Genomic DNA, 20722 nt, shown 5'->3' with positions numbered 1-20722 from the left:
CACACATGAAACCATCGTTACGAGCCAGAGTGGCTAAACCAAACCTTGTTTTGATTTTAAAAGAGCAGGCCTTCAAATATTTTTTTTGACATTATTATTCTCTTTAATCTTTGAAATGTATTTTATTATTATACACTACTGCTCAAGTTTGGGGTCAGTAAGATACTTTTAAATGTTTTTAAAATTATTCTTATACTTGCCAAGGCTGTATTTATTTGATCAAATACAGTAAAGAAAAAACAGTAACAATTCTTCAGTGTCACATGATCCCTCGGAAATCATTCTAATTTGGTGCTCAAGAAACATTTCTCATTATTACCAATGTTCAAAACAGTAGTGCTGCATGATATTTTTTTAAGAAAATGTAATCCATTTTTTAAATACGTTCAAAAGAACAGCATTTATTTGAAATGGAAATCTTTTGTAACATTAGAAATGTATTCTGATCAATTTAATTAATCCTTGCTGTATTTATTTATTTATTTTTTCGGGGGGAAAAATAGTAAAGACTCCCAAACTTTTGAACAGTAGTGTATCTTTGTCAAGTGCTTGTGCTAATGCTGCTCCATGTTATAAATGACTCTTGTTTTGAAAAAAATGGCACTTGTTTTACTAAATAAATGCTACTTTAAAATTATGTAATGTATGAAATTCATACACTTTAAAAATCATTTTACACTCACAGCATTTACATATTTTTGTCCTATAAATTGCTCTCTAAATTATAAATACCACTGTCAATGATGGGTAGCAAATTGTGACTTGTTGGTTGCTAACATTGGACCTTTGAGAGGACGTCTTGCTTGTTTTCCACTTCATGAAAATTATGCAGAGGGCTCCATTAAAAAGTTTCAAATTAGTCTGTGTTATCAGCTCTTGTTATCATCAAGCTTCTTGCGTCTCTTGAGCCTTATTTTGTGTTGTATCTGTGAACAGCCAGAATGCTACACTGAAACATTAAAAGACTGTGTGATGTAACAGACGGCAAAGCCAGACAAGACCCCTGCTGTTCGATCGAAATATTGTTTCCGCTGTGTCTTGGTGAATCTCATTCTTAGCTCTTAAGTTTTCGTTTTATTTCTACCTGAGGCACATCAGTCTGAGTTCAGTATGTCCCGTCATTTCACTCAGCTTGGTTAAAGTACGTCCCCATTGTGTCAGATCAGATCAGATGAGCCCAAACTCTAAAGCTGGGTATATGCTGTGAATTTATTTATTTATCTTTAATACATTTATTATTTCAGATTTTTGTCAGATTTATTTTTTTTCTTTTTTTGTCTGATTAGGCCTATATGATATGATCCCAGTAAGTATTATTTGGACTATTATTTGTTTTTTATAGATAATTTGGCATTCGATCAAGCTGCAGGTGTGACCTGTAGATGTTTAGCCTTTGCTGGTTATCATATCTTTGTTTAAAGTAGGCGTGACCACAAGTACACTGTTCAAGAGGAACAAAAATCACCCCATCGCCTGCTTTCCTCACATTCAATGTTGACATTCAATTCATTGTTGCACATGCTCGCTCACTAACTAACTCCATATGAAACCGTCATATGAGTAATATCAGAAACAGCACGCTCAAAGTAAGCACTTGATCCATTCATATCTTTAAATCATCCTGCAGTATCGCTCACTCCGCCTCTAACTCGGATTGAAAACGCTGTTGTCAGCCGAGAAGGCTCTGATAAGGAGCGACTTCTATGGTGAAGACTGCAAAGTTCAGCCTTTTAGTTAAGAGGTATACCCGGACTGAGGTGTCCTTCCACAGTACTGTAGCCTATGCAATTCATAGTTTTTACGTGACATCATACACTTATAGGAACACCCACCTGGAGGGCAAAACAAGGCTTTCCTCCATTGCCCACCAGTCATTTTTACAGTCCAGTTATATTAAAGTCAGTTATATTCAAAGTCCAAATTCAATATACATGAAGATGCATTCAATGTACAATCAAGCAGATGAGCCCAGAATATAAACACAACACGCAGTTTGTCATTAAGCATTTTCCATAGAGAACCATCATAAATAAAACGCTTAACCATTTAGTGTACTGCGTTCATATTCTGGGCTCACCTGCACTCCTGTATATAGTATGCATCATCAATAAGGTGTACACTGAATTTGGTCTTTTAATATCACCGGTTTAGTACATTTAAAGGGATGGTTCAGAGTAAAATCAACCTAGGGTCCTCTGTGCCATGACCTCGAGCCAAACACCCCCAGCCCCCACCAATCCCCCCCCCCCCCCCCATCCCAAGCTTTTTTTTTCCCTTGGTCGAACATTATTAAAGTTAGAGCTTATTTAGAGATATCAGCCGAATGGCTTAGTGCAGGCGCTAATGGATCCAAGGATGTATCTCGTAAATTACCCCACTAATAATGCCCGGAATGGTACCAAACTTCTACAGTAGTACAAATAGTTTCTGTACTCATAAAACGAGGCATTGAAAAGTTTGTAAGTACATCAGGAGTTTTTTTAAATAACACTTGCCTGATGGCTCATGCTACTGCTAACCCGGGCGTCGAGGTCACTTCAGTGATTAGGGAAAATCATGTAAAAGTCCTGGCAGAAAGCGATGCATAAGGATGTAGTGTAACGACGCAAAGTTCCAGGAATGCACTAATATTTTGTTGGTAGTACCAGTTTGCAACAATTATAAGTTAACACTAAGTTGTCAACACTTCGGAAAAAAATAATAAAAAATGTTGGATATACTGGCTTTCTGCCAGGACTTTTACGTGCTTTTCACAAATACTACTGTAGAAGTTTGGTACCATTCTGGGCATTATTAGTGGGGTAATTTACGAGATACATCCTAGGTTCCATTAGCGCTGATATCTCTAAATAAGCTCTAACTTTAATAATGTTCGACCAAGGAAAAAAGGCTTCTGGGGGATGTTTGGCTCGAGGTGATGGTGCAGAGGACCCTAGTCATACAAGTTTGGAACGACACAAGGAAGAGTAAATGGTGACAGAAATTTCATTTTTGGATGAATTAGGCTATCCCTTATATTATCATCCTGGTTCTAGCTTGAACACTGAGGACTTTACAGCAGTGTTTGACTAGTTTGCTGCTTAATTTGAGAGCATGATTTATTAGTTAAGAATCTGTTAAGGCTGATCATGCAGAGTTGTGGTGGATTTAGCAACTGAATGTGCTTCTAATAAACTTGTGGCTCTTTAAGCGGCTTATACCCACTTAGTTTCTTTTGTGGATTTTTTTTGAAGGTCGAAAGCCGTGTTCTTTACACACACACACACATACACACACACACACACACACACACACACAAAGGCACACAGATCGCCAGCGGAAGTTGACTTCTAACTGCCTTCAGGATTGATAACAGCTCACTCTCATTACATACTCTAAGCTTTCAACTTGCATTCAGTTTTTCACTAACACACAAACATTGAGGCATTGTGTCTTCTGCTCCAAGTGATGCACAATGCCTCAATGTTTGTGTGTTGTGTCTTATTTTTCTTTGATTCATGAATCTCTCTTTTTTATATATAGGTAGGGTAGGCAATTTGTTTTTTAAACACTTTTTGTTATACTAGTTGAAACTCTCTTCACATCTTGATGGCAATCAATAGAAATGGTCTAAATATTAAAATATGTACATATATTTTCTGTGGATGTCTCAGGACCGAATGCAACGATACGGTGTCCTACCTGCCAGTTAACATGTATTTCCATCCCTCCACGCAGACATCACACGTCATCAGTTCGTTCTGTAAGGCAACGCAGAGTTGTAGACAGGCAGTCACCGAGCGCCACACAGACACCGCCTTTTACAGTTCCTCCTGAACCAAAACAACAAGCTTATGCTGTGTTCACACCATGTCGTAACCATAATTACGAGATGGCAACCCATGACGTTATTCCCGGAGCTCACGTCCTCAGACTTGGATTTATGCGTTTCTACACTAACAAAGCTGAAATGAATCTGTAGCAGTCAAGGTAGTACAACTAGAGCTCTGTAAGTTGTTTATGTTCATTGTTATTGTAATGTTATGTGCTTTGAGACATGAGGTAATTTAACGCAGTCTCTCATCTCGTGACGCTTTGCAGAATCTGCTGAATCTGTTCGAAGGAGGCGTGGCTTTGGAGACGCTCTAAAGGGAGGGTGGGATCTTGTTCTTTCAAAGCTAGCTTGCTATTGCTAGCCTGTCGGAAATTGCTTGGCTAAACCTCAATACCTTGGCTAAACCTCAATGCTAACTGGATGAGAATCCATCTCCAATGGGTACCTCAGACCTCCCTCTGGGTCATGATGGATGAAAAGTTATCCAGCTAGGCTACTAACTCTAAGACTATATGATAGAATAATGCTACTTTAATACGTCCAGTAGATGTTTCAAACATATCAGACTTTTCACACTGCTTTTAATACTTGTGTAGTTTAGCACAGCTTTTTACCCGGGGTTAAGAAGCCCTTCTCCAGAGCTCCAGAATTTTTGCAGTATGAATCGATGCTGCTTTAGAATGTCTTTTAGAAAGTGTCAAGTGTGAAAAGCCATATACTGTATCTTTTTTCAGGGTAGAAAACCTCAGACGCATACGCTTTCCATTTGAGTAATCTTCCAGCATTTGATTGGAAGGATATGGCAAATTCTACAAACACAGTCTGCGTACATCCCACTGCGGTTCAATTTATCTCTGAACTCTCTGCCTGTACTGCTGATCCTCCAATTATATACAGATTCTGCTGATAAAAGCACTGGAGCTGTATACTTCTGTATTCAGCTTTATTCTTTATTATGAGAAGATGAATGACCGCTTGGGTCGTTGTCCTCATGGATAAGTGAAACCATTAGGGCTGGGATGATACACCTATCTCCCGATTCGATATTATCACAATACTTGGGTGCCGATACGATATGTATTGGGAATTTTTTTTTTTTTTTTTTTTTTTAAGAATCTACAAGTGGTGCGATTTGATATTGCAATTATTATTTTTATTTTTTTAAACACTAGACCATGGGGAAAAGTTAAAGGAGCTGTATGTAAGATTGTGGCCAAAACTGGTACTGCAATCACTTTCAAATTACTGTATAGAGCGGTGTATCCCCTCCCCCTCCCCCCTGACTTGAGGTTGCCAGATAGGCTGCAGGATCCAGCAGGAACGTAGGCTGCAGTTTGTAGCTGCAGCTGTGGTAAGAGCAGCAGAGCTGGCAACCCGGTTGCAGAAACACTACTGACTTCGTGATTGGTAGATAGATGGAGGGCGGCGCTTCAGGCCAAAACACAAGATGACAACATCAACATCAGTTGAGGGCTGCAACTTCACTTTTTAAATGACAATATCCTGGCCGTACTACTGTTGTCAGTGATATAAGTATTTGAAATGAACATGATTTCTTAATGTCTAGTGACATATCAGGGCCATTTTATGATTAATTGAAATACATTTCTTACATACAGCTCCTTTAAATCATACACTTATACAGACTGTACATGATGTATAAGATGAGTCATATTTACAAAAACAATTCATCACATTTTTCTGACTTATAGAAGCACCATACAGTACTACATTCTCTTTAATAAATGATTCAATAACAAATTCATTTTTTAACAGTCACTTTTCGCCACCTTGTGGCGAAACAATGTAATTGATAAATGCGTTATTTTAAGCACCAAGTTTTTATCAAAAGCTGATATACTCTTTCGCTATCATAGACATCAGTGTTTATATTTGATTCAAATAATGATACTGTGAGGAAAAGACTGCTGTTTCATGACAACTCTCTCTGGGTCAACGGCAGCGCCAACACAGATTTGAATGTTGCGATATGATTTTGTCAAAGGTTTAATAGACAGACGAAATGGAAGAAGATGGCGTGGGTGTTTGAATCGAGATAACAGTCTTGAATGTCTTGAGTCTCAGATGAATTGTGCAGCTCTACTGTCTTATAACTCTATATAAAATAAAGCAATTTAATTTGAATTAATATCGATTCTGTAATAAAAAATCGATTTTAATATCGTTTAAAAAAAAATCTTGATACCTAGGTGAATCGATTTTTCTCCCAGCCCTAGAAACCATGATTGTTGTGTATGTTTAGATTATGTTTAATATGTGATGTCTTGTTTGATGTTTGTCTTGCTTTTATTTAAACATGGTTTTTATCTGTTTTTCAGTACACCCGGGTTTGGATCCCTGACCCAGATGATGTCTGGAGGTCGGCTGAAATCGTCAAGGATTATAAGGAGGGAGACTCAGTGCTTCACCTCAAATTAGAAGATGAATCGGTGAGCATATACCCTCCCCTTCTTTCACCTAATCATTTATTTATTCTGTAATGTGATTTTTATTAGAGAGTCTTATGGTTCACACTGCAGATTAATCAGATTTTCTTTCCAAACCCAATCTTTGTGACTTAATTTACAGATCTGCTATTAGACTCAGACTTCTTTATTAATCCTAGTGGGGTAACAGATGCAGATTTATATTCTGTTACCAAAATATTCATAATATTCAAATATTAATTATATTAATATCATTATTATATTAATATTAATTTTATATATATATATATATATATATATATACATACATACACACACGTTAAAGGAATTTGACCATTTGACCTTCAAATAACAAATAGAAAAATGCACCTATAGTTTATGAAATTGGTTGGGAATTTGTAAAAAAAAATAAACTGGAAAAAATTATATTTATGCTGCCTATCTGGACAAAGCCTAAGAGTTTCATTCAGTTAAAATTGGATTAATTAGTGATTTTAAGCAGACTGAAACATGCTGGGTTTAAAATCTGTCGTGACACAGCAGTTGTGAACTAAACCAGATCTTAACTAGATCTTAATGTTTCCTGCATTCGTTTGGGTTTCACAGCACTGAGGAAAGTGTGTCGTATGAATCATTGATAATGTTTTGGTGTGTAAGAAGTGCAGACCCTTAGAGGGGAGGTTGTACGCCATATTCCCATGTGTATTATCAAAAAAACAATGTTGGGGAAACCTGAATAAACCAGTAGATGAAATAAAGATCAGCATGACTTATTGAAGCTCTTGTGCCTGCACTGCATTACAAACACTCTCAGTTTGCCAAAAGATACTTTTTGATTATTGAAGCCTTCAAAGTTATTTCACATTGTGGTTTGAATCCAATCAATTTCTAATCTACTGTTTCTGCTTAATGGCATTGCTGTCTCTATTCCTAGACGTTAGAATATTCAATTGGTCCCAAAGACAATCCTCTTCCATTTCTTCGGAATCCTGATATTCTGGTAGGAGAGAATGACCTCACTGCTCTCAGCTACCTCCACGAGCCTGCTGTGCTCCACAACCTCAAGGTCCGCTTCCTCGAGTCCAATCACATTTACACTTACTGTGGTAAGTCGTGTTTGTATGTGTTTTGAAGAGAATGTTTCTGATTTAATGTAGTGATGAGCAGATAGATAGATAGATACAGTAGATAGATATAATGTTTTGAATAGATAAAACATTTATTGAAATGAATAAAACAATACATTACAATGCATCATTTAATTTTTTTTTGTAAATGTCATAAGCCATCCTTGTCTCTATGTATTGACTTCTCTCATTTTTTAATTATTAAGATAATTAGATTATTAAAGGGGTCCTATTATGCCCTTTTACGAAGTCTTGATTTTGTTTATGGGGCGTACTAGAATAGGCTTTCATGCTTGATTGTTCAAAAAACACATTATTTTTCACATATTTTACAATATTACAGTTCCTCTCTCCCCAGTCTAGCTTGAGCACACCATTGAGTTACTGTTTCGATGAAGCTCCTCCTTCTGAAATACGAAATGTGCTGTGATTGGTTAGCTGGCCCAGTGTGTTTTGATTGGTACCACTTACGGCGTGTTCGGGAAATGTCACGCCCCTTACCATTAAACCACGAGTTTCATCTGCTCAGATGTAAATATTAAGGATGCCGTCAATTTCAAACCAATTCAAGCCTGATTCAGACTAGGTTCGTGCAGAACGGATTTCATGCACAGACTTTGCATTGCAAGCACAGATTTCACAGAAAACTATGGAAATAAAAACAGTAATTGATCATAAAACCATGGTTAATTTTCCTATGGGGCGGTGAACAAAAGTGAGAGCTTACAAAAGCTACAGTAAACACTTAATCAACACTATGTTGGCTAGCAGGCGAGCGGAGGCAAAGCTTTGCTCTTTGTTTACATCGTAGCAACAACATAAAACTTATAATTTGAACTGTTAGTAGAAAACGCAACAAAAAATTAATAAGACATACTTAAAATTTATGATCCACAAACAACAGATTGTCCCGACACAGTGGGAACTGCTCTATTTCAGGAGAAGCTTTTGTGCGTATAGCCTGCATTGTCTGGAAGCTGTTCTCAGTAAAATGTGCAGCACACAGATAAACGTTGGGGTTATAATGTTCAGGCACAGTGTTTAAAATAAGTTTTAACCTCTCTTCGTTCGTCAATCTTAGGAAGGTCAAACAAATGAGTTTTGGAAACAGGGTGGAAAAAAGCGTCTCTTTGACATAGCGACAACACTGAATTCTCCAATGCAGCTCAGCCAGGCCTCATCCCTTTTTTTGCACATTCTGTGGGTGGGAATTCTTTAAATGAGAAACATTTGACTTTTTGTTGGAGAGGGGATTCAAATCTCCCTTTGGAGTGGACTTTGAGCTTTGTAACCTTGCAGATCTTTTTTATGCTCAAACAGCAACATTACACACTAACTAAAGTTGAAAATTGAAAAAGCATAATAGGACCCATTTAAGATAATAACATTTAAGTGACTTCAAATTACATGTTTAAATACCAAACCCCTTCAGTTGTTTTAACCTCCCACAGATTTTGAATGTTGAATGTATGACTGTACAGAGTTTTACCCCAATTTTGATTGTAGGGAAGCTGTAAATGTTGTAATTAGGTTTCCAAGGTCAACAGGCTTTACTGGAGAGTAACAAAGACACACCTGTCCAGTCTACACTCATCACGTTTAGTGTTTCTGTTAGTAACTCTGTCCCTATGACAACATACCCATGTTAATAGGTTGTGGAATTTTGGGATTGTGTTTTATTTGTGGGTGTGTGTTGATTTCCACTGAGTTGTTTTGGAGAATTAGCCTAGACACATTATGCAATGTATGTTTGAACCCAAACGCTGGATGACGTGTCCTGTTAGACAATCAAGAAGAGCGTATCTGCTGTTTTATATACACCTACAGTACGTATGTTCATACGGGATATTTGTGGTCTTGTCAAAAGAGCGTCCGGCTCTTGTTTGTCTTGTTTTATTGTTGGTTCCTGGTCTGCTGTGCTTTGTAACGATTGAATGATTCCCATTATCGTCTCTGTCAGGTCACAACAATGCCCATTGACTCATAACTGCTCTTTTATGTCTTTTATCTTCCTTTTCACTTTCACAGACGTGTGTCTGTTTTGTGTTCTCTCATTTAGACCGACACATCACGCATTAACGTCATTTTGTTTGCTGCGACATCATTCGATTATTGATGTCACATGATAATTATAGTCATGAACAAATATTTAAACATTTATCTGTATCATCATGATTTTGTCTGATTTAAATAATGCGATTCTGTGTATTAACTGTGTTGCACAGTTGTAGGTGTAAACCTGGTGTAAATCTCTCCTCAGGGATTGTTCTGGTGGCCATCAACCCGTACGAGCAACTGCAGATCTATGGAGAAGAAGTCATCAATGCGTACAGCGGCCAGAATATGGGGGACATGGACCCTCATATATTTGCTGTGGCAGAGGAAGCGTACAAACAGATGGCCAGGTTTGTGCTTGTTTTTCATTGTCTTATAAGATGAAAAGCTAATTAAGTTTATTTGTTCAAGGTGCTATTAAGTGGTTTCAGTCGTTTTGCTAAATTTCATTGTGATAAATTCAACCCCGCCCCCTCTCTCCAAAAACCCACCCTCATAAAACATCAACAAACTCAAAAACACATTGTTTCTGATGGACTAATTTTATAGAAATAAATGTTTTTAATAATTTCACTATAATATACAATATGGTTGAAAAGTTTGGGGCCAGTTAATGTTTTTTTTTTAAAGAAATTAATACTTTTATTCAGCAAGGACACATTAAATTGATCAAAAGCTATAGTAAAGACATTTATAATGTTACAAAAGGTTTTTGTTTCAAATAAATGCTGTTCTTTTGAACTTTCTATTCATCAAAGAATCCTGAAAAAAGTATCATGGGTTCTGCAATAATATTAGGCAGAAGCAACTGTTTTCAATATTGAAAAGAATAAAAAAAAATTCAAATCAGAATATTAGAATGATTTCTGAAGACTGACAATTCAGCTTTGCCATCACAGTAAATAAAAATAAATTACAATTTGAAATATATCGAAATAGAAAACAATTATTTTAAAATGTAATAATATTACTGTTGTTACTGTATTTTCATCAAATAAATGCAGCCTTGGTGAGACTTCTTAAAAAAAAAAAAAACTTTAAAAACTCATACAGATTCCAAACTTTAGAACACGAGTGTACCATTACATTCAAAATAGTATTATAAATATGATAATACTGCACCTGCTATTTTAGTAGGTATTATTTTATTTGTAATACTTCTCTTTTCTTAGAGAACTCTTTTTGTAGTTAAAGCCACCCTGGATTAATGTCATCTCATCTCATTGATTTTTATGTAACTATCGGTGATTCATTAAGCATTTCTCAAGAAGAGTTTAATAAGTTATTTGCATCAAATAAATGATGAAGCTGTTGGTTCAGCTCTGTTGTTCTGTAAAAAAGCTAAGGTTTCAGAGCAGTGATTTTCACTGGCCGTAAACAGGGAATGACAGCATGCGCTTTGAAAGCTGTGAGTAATCTGAAAGTTCCACTCGATTTAATAATGGATAGAGTGGGCAGATAATCACAGTGCACGCAGCATCACTCTTTGAACCTTTGTATTTATATGGTTTTTTTTGTTGCTTGAAACAAAAGACAAAACCATTTGCACATCAGGTTTAAGCTTGAGCTAAACATCCCATGCCGAGACATCGTGACTTCTTAATGACTGGTGTAATGCTGAAGTCCCAAAATAAACTCAGGCGAAGGAGGAAATCCAGGTCTAGTGCATATAGACTCTGTTAAAAGTCCGACCAGCGGCAACTGGTGTGGTTTTGATGGGAGATGTCAGAGTATTGGAGAATGTTAACTGCAGTCATGACAAAATGTCTGCAGCTGATAAAATGTGACTGTAAATCATACACTTTCCTTTGTTAAAAACATAATAAAATCTCTCAGCCAGCATCCTATTGTTTTAGTCATTGTGTACAAAGGCCATCCTGGAACCTTATGAGGTTCCAACACACCCTTTTTTTTTTTGCTATGCAGTGTAAAATGTCCCTGATCCTTGCAGTTTGAGATAACTATATAAAATTTAATCATTTAAAATATATGAAATTTGAGTAAATGGCTAAATATATATTTTGAGTATATATATATATATATATATATAATATAATATAATATAATATAATATAATATAATATATATATATATACACACATATATACATTTACTCAAAACATATATTTAACATTTATATATATATATATATATATATATATATATATATATATATATATATATATATATTATATATTTATATATTATATTTTGTAATTTAAGTTATTTAATATCAAAAGTATTTGTATATGATAACAAATTCTGTTACACAATTTCATTCATTTTTACAAAAAATTGTCACACTGCAAAAATAAATGTGATATATATTATTCTGATCCTCTCATATTTTGGGACCAGAGAAAAATCACAATTTTCCAAGGCCTGTCGTACTCTTTATTTTGATTTTCTTTTATAAGAGCATCAGATTGCATCATGCATCATAACATGTTTCATAGACCTCCTTTTCTGTAAGCACCATTCGATTAGTTGAATACACTTATTTATCATGTATATCATCTCAGGTATTCATATAGACACTGATTCTGTATGTAAACCTGAACTTTTTCCTGCAGAGATGAGAAGAACCAGTCGATAATCGTGAGTGGCGAGTCTGGAGCCGGTAAAACAGTTTCGGCAAAGTATGCCATGCGCTTTTTTGCCACAGTGGGAGGTTCAGCAAATGACACCAGCATTGAAGAGAAAGTACTGGCCTCCAGCCCCATCATGGAGGTATGCCTTGACACTCCTGTATTTTAATAATTCTTGAGAGAAAAACGACCCAGGTCTCCAGATAATGTCAATGAGTTGAGAACCACTTAAGACACATTACTAGAATAATCAGTGTTCAATTTCATAAACTTGTGTCACCAAGTACTTCCAAAGTGTGCAGCGGCTGTAAAGGTGCCCTCGCTTCTCTCATCACTCCATCTCATTGTGGCACTGGCACACTTAAGCTGCGAAATGAAACCCAAGAATCGGCAGGCCTGTGTGTACAGATAAGAGCAGAGCTGGCTTGTGTGCCCTTCAGGAAGATAATCTGTGTGCCAATGAGAGTGGCCAAATCTCACAGTCAATTTAGAGATATCATTACAGTGGAAATGAGCACTGGTGATAGAAGGATCTCTTAGGATGCAAACCTAGAGATACTAATACTAAAGGTGACTCATAACATCCCGGCTCAGGCAAACAAATAACCTGAAATCACAGTAATTACTCGTTCTAAATGATGGTGCAAACAGGATTTTAGGTTTACGCCTCCTCAAACATGTTACACCCTCTGTTATGAAACTCTCCACCCTTATGTTCTATTATGGATCAGTCATTTGATAACCTCCTGTTCCAGCTTATACCAACCAAAAAGTGAGTCAACCATGATTAACTCTTTTATTTCCTCTTCTGTGTAGGCCATTGGAAATGCAAAAACCACCCGCAATGACAACAGCAGCCGCTTTGGGAAGTACATTGAGATTGGCTTTGATAGGAGATATCACATCATCGGCGCCAACATGCGAACGTATCTGCTTGAGAAGTCCAGAGTAGTATTTCAGGTGCGTCTCACACCGGAAGGAGGCTTTAAGATTTAATCGTAGCCCCTTGTGCTTTTCCATGTGCTGAACGTCAATGTTTCTGCAGGCTGAGGAAGAGAGGAACTACCACATTTTCTACCAGCTCTGTGCTTCATCATCTCTGCCAGAGTTTAAAGATCTTGCCTTGTGTAAGTGACCCAGTGAACACAATGATGGTTTGCTTACTTCCCATATGATGGTATATACAGTTTGATGGCAGAAGTGTCACAAATATGTCTTAAAAATGTGGTCCTCGTGGCACGAGATGATCATTTTTCTGTGAAACACGATGCAACTTGTCTGTCAATTTATTGTAATGACTTAAATTATCTTCATTTTGGGGTTTTCTCATGAAATATTTACATGCAAATTTAATTTAATTAAAAATTAAAGGTAATATAAAATATTATTAGGTTAATAAGGATAAATTAGTTAGAATAAATAATACCTATATTTTGATTTTATTTAGTATATTTAGCATTTTTGGATCCTAAAGCCAACTGCTACCACTGACAGTCTTTAAGTTTTGCTCATTCAAATTGTCCATTCACCCTCATGTTTTAGCCAGCGCAGAAGACTTTACCTTCACATCTCTCGGTGAGAACATTTTCATTGAGGGTGTGAATGATGCTGAGGACCTTGTGAAGACAAGAGAAGCTCTTACAATGCTTGGTGAGGAATACAGCTATAAAAATGACAATAACCAAGGAGTTGCAACATTATACCAAAACCATACTGAGCGTCGATCGTAAATATTTATCATGGTTGCATTGTGTGTTGTGCAGGTGTGAAAGAGAACCATCAAATGAGCATCTTTAAGGTAATCGCCTCCATCTTGCACCTGGGGAACGTGGAAATTGTGTCAGAGAGAGATGGAGAATCCTGCCATATCACTGTAAGTAAACGACAAACAGTTTGTCTTGCTGCATGTTGTTTGTTTTAGCATACAAGCATTAAACCGATGACTATTCTTCACTTGCCTTAGCAATCGCAATCTCTTTTTTCACCTGCAGAGAGACGACACCTATCTGCATCATTTCTGTCAGCTGCTCGGTATAGAACAGGAGCAGATGGAGCACTGGCTGTGCCGCAGGAAGCTGGTGACCACTGCCGAGACCTATGTGAAGAACATGCCGTACGCCCAGGCGGTCAACGCCCGAGATGCCCTGGCCAAACACATTTACGCCCATCTCTTTGACTGGATTGTGGAGCACGTCAATAAGGCCTTGCATACATCCACTAAACAGCACTCATTCATCGGTGTGCTGGATATCTACGGGTAATGCTTGTGATTATGAGAGGGCATACTTGTAAAGATTTGGAAACTTGGCTCCCTGGGTTCTTATATACAGTACGGTAGGGTAATATGTCTCTGTGGGCCACAGGAAACCGTCTTTCATGTTTTGACCTTCCCTTAGCAGAAACCTCATTGAGTTTTTAGAGTCAGCATTTGCTTATAAGCCTTTTTGGCCATGGGACTAATTGCTTCCTCAAATAAGGGAACTTATTGATCAGCACTAGAGTAAATAAGCAGAGAATTGCCAAGCTATAGGATGCAGAGAGAAGTGCAGAAGGTGTTCAGTTTGTTTTCATTCAGTGTTAACATGTCTTCATCTCTCAACAGATTTGAAACATTCGAGATCAACAGCTTTGAGCAGTTCTGTATTAACTATGCCAATGAGAAACTACAGCAACAGTTCAACTCGGTCAGTAATAGAGGATCTCTAGATCTATGTTTAGTGCCATTTGAGTCACTTCTGCTATGCTATACATATTTAGAAATATACTATCTTATCATAATATACTGGATAAATATTATAATTCTAATAAAATATATTCTCTATTTTTTTAAAGGTAAAAAAAATCATATTAGTTTCATTTTAATAATAAATGTTTTATATTATTTTAAATGATATATTATTTGTTAAATAATAATAATACAAATATTTTTTTCAGAGTTTTCACAACAAATTGCTGAACAAAGCATATTAGTTTTAAACACTTCTGTAGCTGCTATGTATTATTTAGCCATCCATATTATAATTTTTTAATATATTAGACAACATTTTATAATAATAACATTATAATGGTAGTTTAACTAACAAAAGCCTGTTCCTTAATGAAGTCATCTTCCACGAAGTGACATCATTTTAGAATTGCATTTCGAATTATATAGTTTATACAGTGTATAAATATTTAATTCAATAACAACAAAAGCATATTCATTTCATGTTTAAAATGTAATGCATAACAGGAATGATTTATGTGTTTGTGACTCTTGGCTGTATTTAGTTGCAACAAGTTTCATGTGTTTGATGCATTTACCTAATACATATACATAATCTGTCACTCAGCATGTGTTTAAACTGGAGCAAGAAGAGTATATGAAGGAGCAGATCCCCTGGACACTTATTGATTTCTATGATAACCAGCCGTGCATTGACCTCATTGAAGCCAAGCTTGGTATCCTGGACCTTCTTGATGAGGAGTGTAAGGTGAGCCCGAGCAGTGGAAAAAAGTTGATAAAAAGATTTTGAGAGGCATGTTGCCTAAACAACTGGAGATCTGAAGTGTTGTGTGTGTGTGTGGAAATTGGAAAACCTAGCCTATAGACACCAGAACAAGACAGAATCTAACGGGAAAAATCAGCGTAGACCTCTTCCTACAGGCTTTAGCGGGCAGGAACGGGACAAAACGTAAAAGTTTTGAGCGGGATAAAATCTAACATATCTTGGCGGAAGTGGGCGGGAGTGTTAGATAATCTTGCGGGAGTCGGATGGAAAACTCCAAGTGCTCTAATGACGTCCCAGACTAAAATGCATGTTTGAGCTGTTTTGACTGAATGCAATTTGCACTGACAGTGTCAGTGCCATTGTTTTGTTTTAAGATGCACACCAGTAATGTTTTTTCTAAGGCACGTTTAAAAAAAGCTTCCTTTAAGAAAGAATGAGTTTAAGAAAACTCCATCCCACGCAGACCTCTAGAACAGAGCATCTAATTTAGTTTTAAACACCCCCGCTCTTTGAAGTTGTTGAGTAGGAACCGGAGCAGCTTCAAAAGAGGGTGAACATGCTATTTCTGCTACAGGTAACCCAAATAATATTTTCAGTTCACAGTATTTTTCTTTTCTGCATCTGACAGGTTCCCAAAGGAACAGATCAAAACTGGGCGCAGAAGCTGTACAGCAAGCATTCAAGCAGCGGGCATTTCGAAAAGCCTAGGATGTCCAACAGGTCTTTCATTGTGGTCCACTTTGCAGATAAGGTGGGTTCAGCTTTTATTAAGGAGTTAAGTGCTATAATGATGTCACCAATCCAATCATTAACAACTTGAAACTCTAAACCAGGCTTTCATGCTATAAATTGTAAACCCAATAGATTTTAACTAGGGCTGTGAAAAGATTAATCGCATCCAAAATAAAAGTTTGTGTTTACATAATAAATGTGTGTGTACTGTGTATCATTATTTTGTATATATAAATACACACACTTGCATGTATATATTTAAGAAAAATGTGTTATTTATATATACAAATATTTATATTTATATATAATATAAATTATATTTAAATATATACAGTATATACATGCAAATATTTCTTAAATAAATACATGCATGTGTGTATATTTATATATACAAAATAATGATACACAGTACACACACATTTATTATGTAAACACAAACTTTTATTTTGGATGCGATTAATCGCGATTAATCTTTTCACAGCCCTAATTTGAACCCTTTAACAGGACATTTCCCCCGGTTTTAAGGAAGAGGCTTATGCCTAGTCCCAGACTAAAATGCATGTTTGAGCTGTTTTAACTGAAAGCAATTTGCACTGACATATCTTAAAACGTCAGTGCCATTATTTTGTTTTAAGATGCACACCAGCAATGTTTTTTTCTAAGGCATGTTTAAAAAAGCTTCTTTAATGCCCTAATTGAACTAAGGCCTAATCCTGGCTTAATTTAAGCCCTGTCTGTGAAACCAGGCCTTATATTGCCTAGATGATTGATCGAAAATTGAACTTGATTGACATGCATACTTTTTTTGGAAATTATAAATGTGTGTGTTGCACAGCTGGGTTTTTAGGACAAATCTGCTCACTGAAACCCAACTTGTGAGGAACTTTGTTACACAGCACAAATGATTGTGTTAATAATGCATGATGAATGCCACAAAAATGGCTGATTCTTTTCCATGCCAGTTTTGGGTCACACAAATTAGGTAGCAAGTTATTTTGAGTGTGGTACTGATGCACGAGTTAAACTTGTGACATTATGTCATCCCTGGCAGGTTGAATATCAGTGTGACGGCTTCCTGGAGAAGAACAGAGACACTGTTTATGAGGAGCAGATAAACATCCTCAAGGCCAGTAAGGTGAGCAATGGGTATTTTTGGTAAGATTCAAATATTATGTTTTGAAATTGCAAAAGAATAGAAAGTTCATTAATAATAACACAATAATATTAACTATTATATTAAATATAATACAATTTTCATGAAGTAAATATAATGAATATGAATATAATTAACAGTTTATTATCATAAAATCAAACATTTTAGATTTGACAATTTGTTATTATTAATTCAAGGTAATACCCTTAGTATATTTAGCTCAGCTGTTATGTTACTCTTCCCTGTCCAACCGAGCTTCTGCTTATACTTCATTCTTCCTCAAGTTTGCATGATTGAAATCACACTTTAGCTAATGTTTTGCTCTCTGACCTGTTTAAGCAGTTAATTGACTTAAAGTTTTCAGACAAACAGAGGCCTGACCTTGTCCACACCTAGCACTGTATATCACTCGAACAGCCAGATCCATCTTAACTGAGATTTAATAGGATATCCATTGTCTTTGTCGATACTGATCTCTCTCTCTCTCTCTCTCTTTCGTAATGTTTTGTCCTGAGGTTTCTTGGCAACAGAATTTGCTGGAATCTGAGTTAAGTTAATTTAAAGACACCAGCACATCAGCATCTACAAGTTAAAGATCTTCCCTGCACGACAGTGTTGGAATACTGTTGTGTTAATAGTGAAGGCTTAACTTATGCATATTAATTAGGTTGTACAGAAATAATTAAACATGATATTTTACTGTTTTAATAAATAGTCTATGTGATGTCTATAACTTCAGTCTTACATCTACCACTGATCACTTTAAAAGCCAAGTATGAACCGCTGGTCTAGTGGTAACGTTTTCGTTTTGAATGTGAGGATTTTTTTTCTAATTAAATAAAATAATATAGTGCCTTTTTATTTTACTTGACTAATGTTAAAATGTAATACTTGTTAAAATTTTAAGGATATATTTCACTGGTGACCGACGTCCTTATTAAAAATAAACAGTATTTTTGTCTGTCTTGCTGATTTAAAACAACCAGTGAAATCCATTTCAGTGTAAAATTGTGATAGGACATGGTGTAGAGCCTTTCAAATTCAGGATACGGAGGCAAATTTTTACTTTAGCTTATAACAAGTGATTAAATGTTAATTTCCATTACTTTACACAACCCTGTTCAAAAGGGGCCTACTTATATAAGTAATCGGGATGCAACTCGGGAGACCATTGCTACATACACCTTTGATTTGTATTTACTTTCTTTTTTAGCATCTCTGTTTATCAGTGTCATCTAGTGTCAGACCTATACTGACGGCAGTTTAATAATATCACCTCTATTCTGTCTTAGAGTGCTGAAAGTTGGCAGGATCATGGTATTAGCAATGCATTGAAACACACTGTGTACCTGCCTTGCGGTGGATGCTCAGGGAGTGGATTTTAAAGGGCTTCTAAAAGTGCTTTGAAGTGCTGCTGGAGTTGAATACAAATTTACACTAGTCTAGCTAGAATAAAAAAGGGGTTTTTATGCCTCTTATGTAAGATGTGATGCATCTGTAATGTCACTGAAAATTCATTTTACAGTTTAAGCAGTCAAGGTTTCTTCATGTGACACTTATATAATCAAATATAACCATTTTTATTAATATTCTTGTCGTCTTGTGTTTCTCCAAAAATATATTTTCTTTGTTTTGTTTTGTACAGTTCCAGCTGGTTGCAGATCTCTTCCATGATGGTAAAGATCCTGCTCCCTCAGCCACCAGCAAGACCTCCAGGATCAACGTCCGGGCCGCCAAACCTGCTCTAAAAGGCCACAACCGTGAGCACAGGAAAAGCGTGGGCACCCAGGTGAGGCTTGGTGTCAAAGGCCAGTTTTTGATGGTGGATCCACTGAAGCTGTGTTTATTATGAAGATGAGGTGATTCACATAATGATGACGAGATGAAAAAATTCTCTCCCTCACAGTTCAGGAACTCTCTACATCTTCTGATGGAAACGCTGAACGCTACCACCCCTCATTATGTGCGCTGCATTAAGCCCAATGATTTTAAGGAATCCTTTGTGTAAGTTTGGTCTCTTTTCCTATTCTATTAGAACTTATCTAGTTTATCTTGGCTATAAATAGCGAGGTATAGCAAATTAATTTAAGCTGCCAGAGAACATTAGAGTCATGCTGGTACAGTGACATTTGATCGACCTCAATTGCTCTGTAAGTTTCTTCCGAGAATAAGGCATCAAAGCTCCTCTGAGAATTAGCCGATCAGGTTATATAAAATAATTAGACCTAGTTTTCTCAGATCAAAATCAGTAGAAGTGCTTCCCATTTGCAAAATTCTTGCTGATTTAACACTTCTGTTAATTATTTTTCCCTTGAAGTGTTTGCGTGAATGAAAACCTGACAACATTGACCTGTCTGTTCCAAATACTATGATAAAAACGAATGTTCCGCCCAAATTTAGATCTTGGAAAATAAGATAATACGATATATACGATATAATAAACATCTACATCTACAATCTTTCATAATCAATGTATTTGTTTACTTATTTTTCTTGTAAAATTCACAAACCTGAGAAAGAGTAGGGTCTTGTTTGGCTCTGTTTGTGCCCTCTGCGAATTCCTGAGCACAAAGGATGCCCTTCAAGGATGCTAAATTGAGAGGGTTTTGTCAGTCACATGCTCTTAAGGTTGTGAACACACAGTCACAGAGTTGTGAGTCAGACTGCCTTCAGTCCCAGAGTGGACTGCAGCCTCCCAATGCCTCTCTCACGGGAGATGTGCTCTATGCTCAAGAGAAAGATCCGGTAGGTCTAGATAACGCCCCAAATCTCCTGTGGTGTGACAAGTTTTGTACCCAGAAAAAAAATGTCTAGATCATCTTGTGTTGGTTTTTGTAAAGATCCCTCACTCCTTTGGCTGATTTCTTGCTTTCTCTAGATTTGATTCTAGTAGAGCTGTTCAGCAACTGCGAGCATGTGGAGTTCTCGAGACCATCCGCATCAGTGCCGCTGGCTATCCATCCAGGTAACAGATCTACAGATTCTTTTATAGTGCTTCAGGGCCCCTGTCTTCGGCTTCCTTTTCTCCATCAGTCTGTCCTCTATTTATGAACCTCATGTTCTCCTTAAAATAGTAGAAGATGAAATTCCATAATCATTCTGAATCAATTTTAATAATGATTATGGAAATCAAACTGAATACAAGTGTATTTAGTGTCATTTCCTCATCACATCTGATGTCGTTTCTTAGGTGGACCTATCCAGATTTCTTCAGCAGATATCGGGTGCTCATGACAAAAAAGGACCTGACCATTGGGGATAAGAAGCAGGTCTGTAAGAACCTGCTGGAGACCTTGGTCAAGGTAAGATAACGTT

The 20722-nt window shown here is 36.5% G+C and overlaps 1 protein-coding gene across 3 annotated transcripts in view; it reads left to right on the top strand.

Moving 5' to 3' along the window:
- Positions 1 to 20722, top strand: part of myo5b (myosin VB) — a 59921-nt gene that overhangs the window by 19691 nt on the left and 19508 nt on the right. For all 3 annotated transcript variants that reach the window (XM_079847829.1, XM_079847828.1, XM_079847830.1), the window contains exons 2-18: positions 6154 to 6264; positions 7196 to 7367; positions 9649 to 9793; positions 12017 to 12173; positions 12848 to 12991; positions 13077 to 13158; positions 13574 to 13681; positions 13795 to 13904; positions 14023 to 14288; positions 14634 to 14715; positions 15364 to 15504; positions 16151 to 16273; positions 17306 to 17389; positions 19053 to 19196; positions 19314 to 19411; positions 20286 to 20372; positions 20598 to 20709. In XM_079847829.1, coding sequence (XP_079703955.1) covers positions 6154 to 6264; positions 7196 to 7367; positions 9649 to 9793; positions 12017 to 12173; positions 12848 to 12991; positions 13077 to 13158; positions 13574 to 13681; positions 13795 to 13904; positions 14023 to 14288; positions 14634 to 14715; positions 15364 to 15504; positions 16151 to 16273; positions 17306 to 17389; positions 19053 to 19196; positions 19314 to 19411; positions 20286 to 20372; positions 20598 to 20709 — 2166 coding nt within the window. The remainder of the gene's footprint in view (positions 1 to 6153; positions 6265 to 7195; positions 7368 to 9648; positions 9794 to 12016; positions 12174 to 12847; positions 12992 to 13076; positions 13159 to 13573; positions 13682 to 13794; positions 13905 to 14022; positions 14289 to 14633; positions 14716 to 15363; positions 15505 to 16150; positions 16274 to 17305; positions 17390 to 19052; positions 19197 to 19313; positions 19412 to 20285; positions 20373 to 20597; positions 20710 to 20722) is intronic.

The sequence above is a fragment of the Squalius cephalus genome (assembly GCF_949319135.1).
Source record: "Squalius cephalus genome assembly, chromosome: 17".
Classification (NCBI taxonomy): domain Eukaryota; kingdom Metazoa; phylum Chordata; class Actinopteri; order Cypriniformes; family Leuciscidae; genus Squalius; species Squalius cephalus.
Note: the sequence above shows the minus strand (reverse complement) of the source record. Positions and strands in the feature narration are given on the sequence as shown.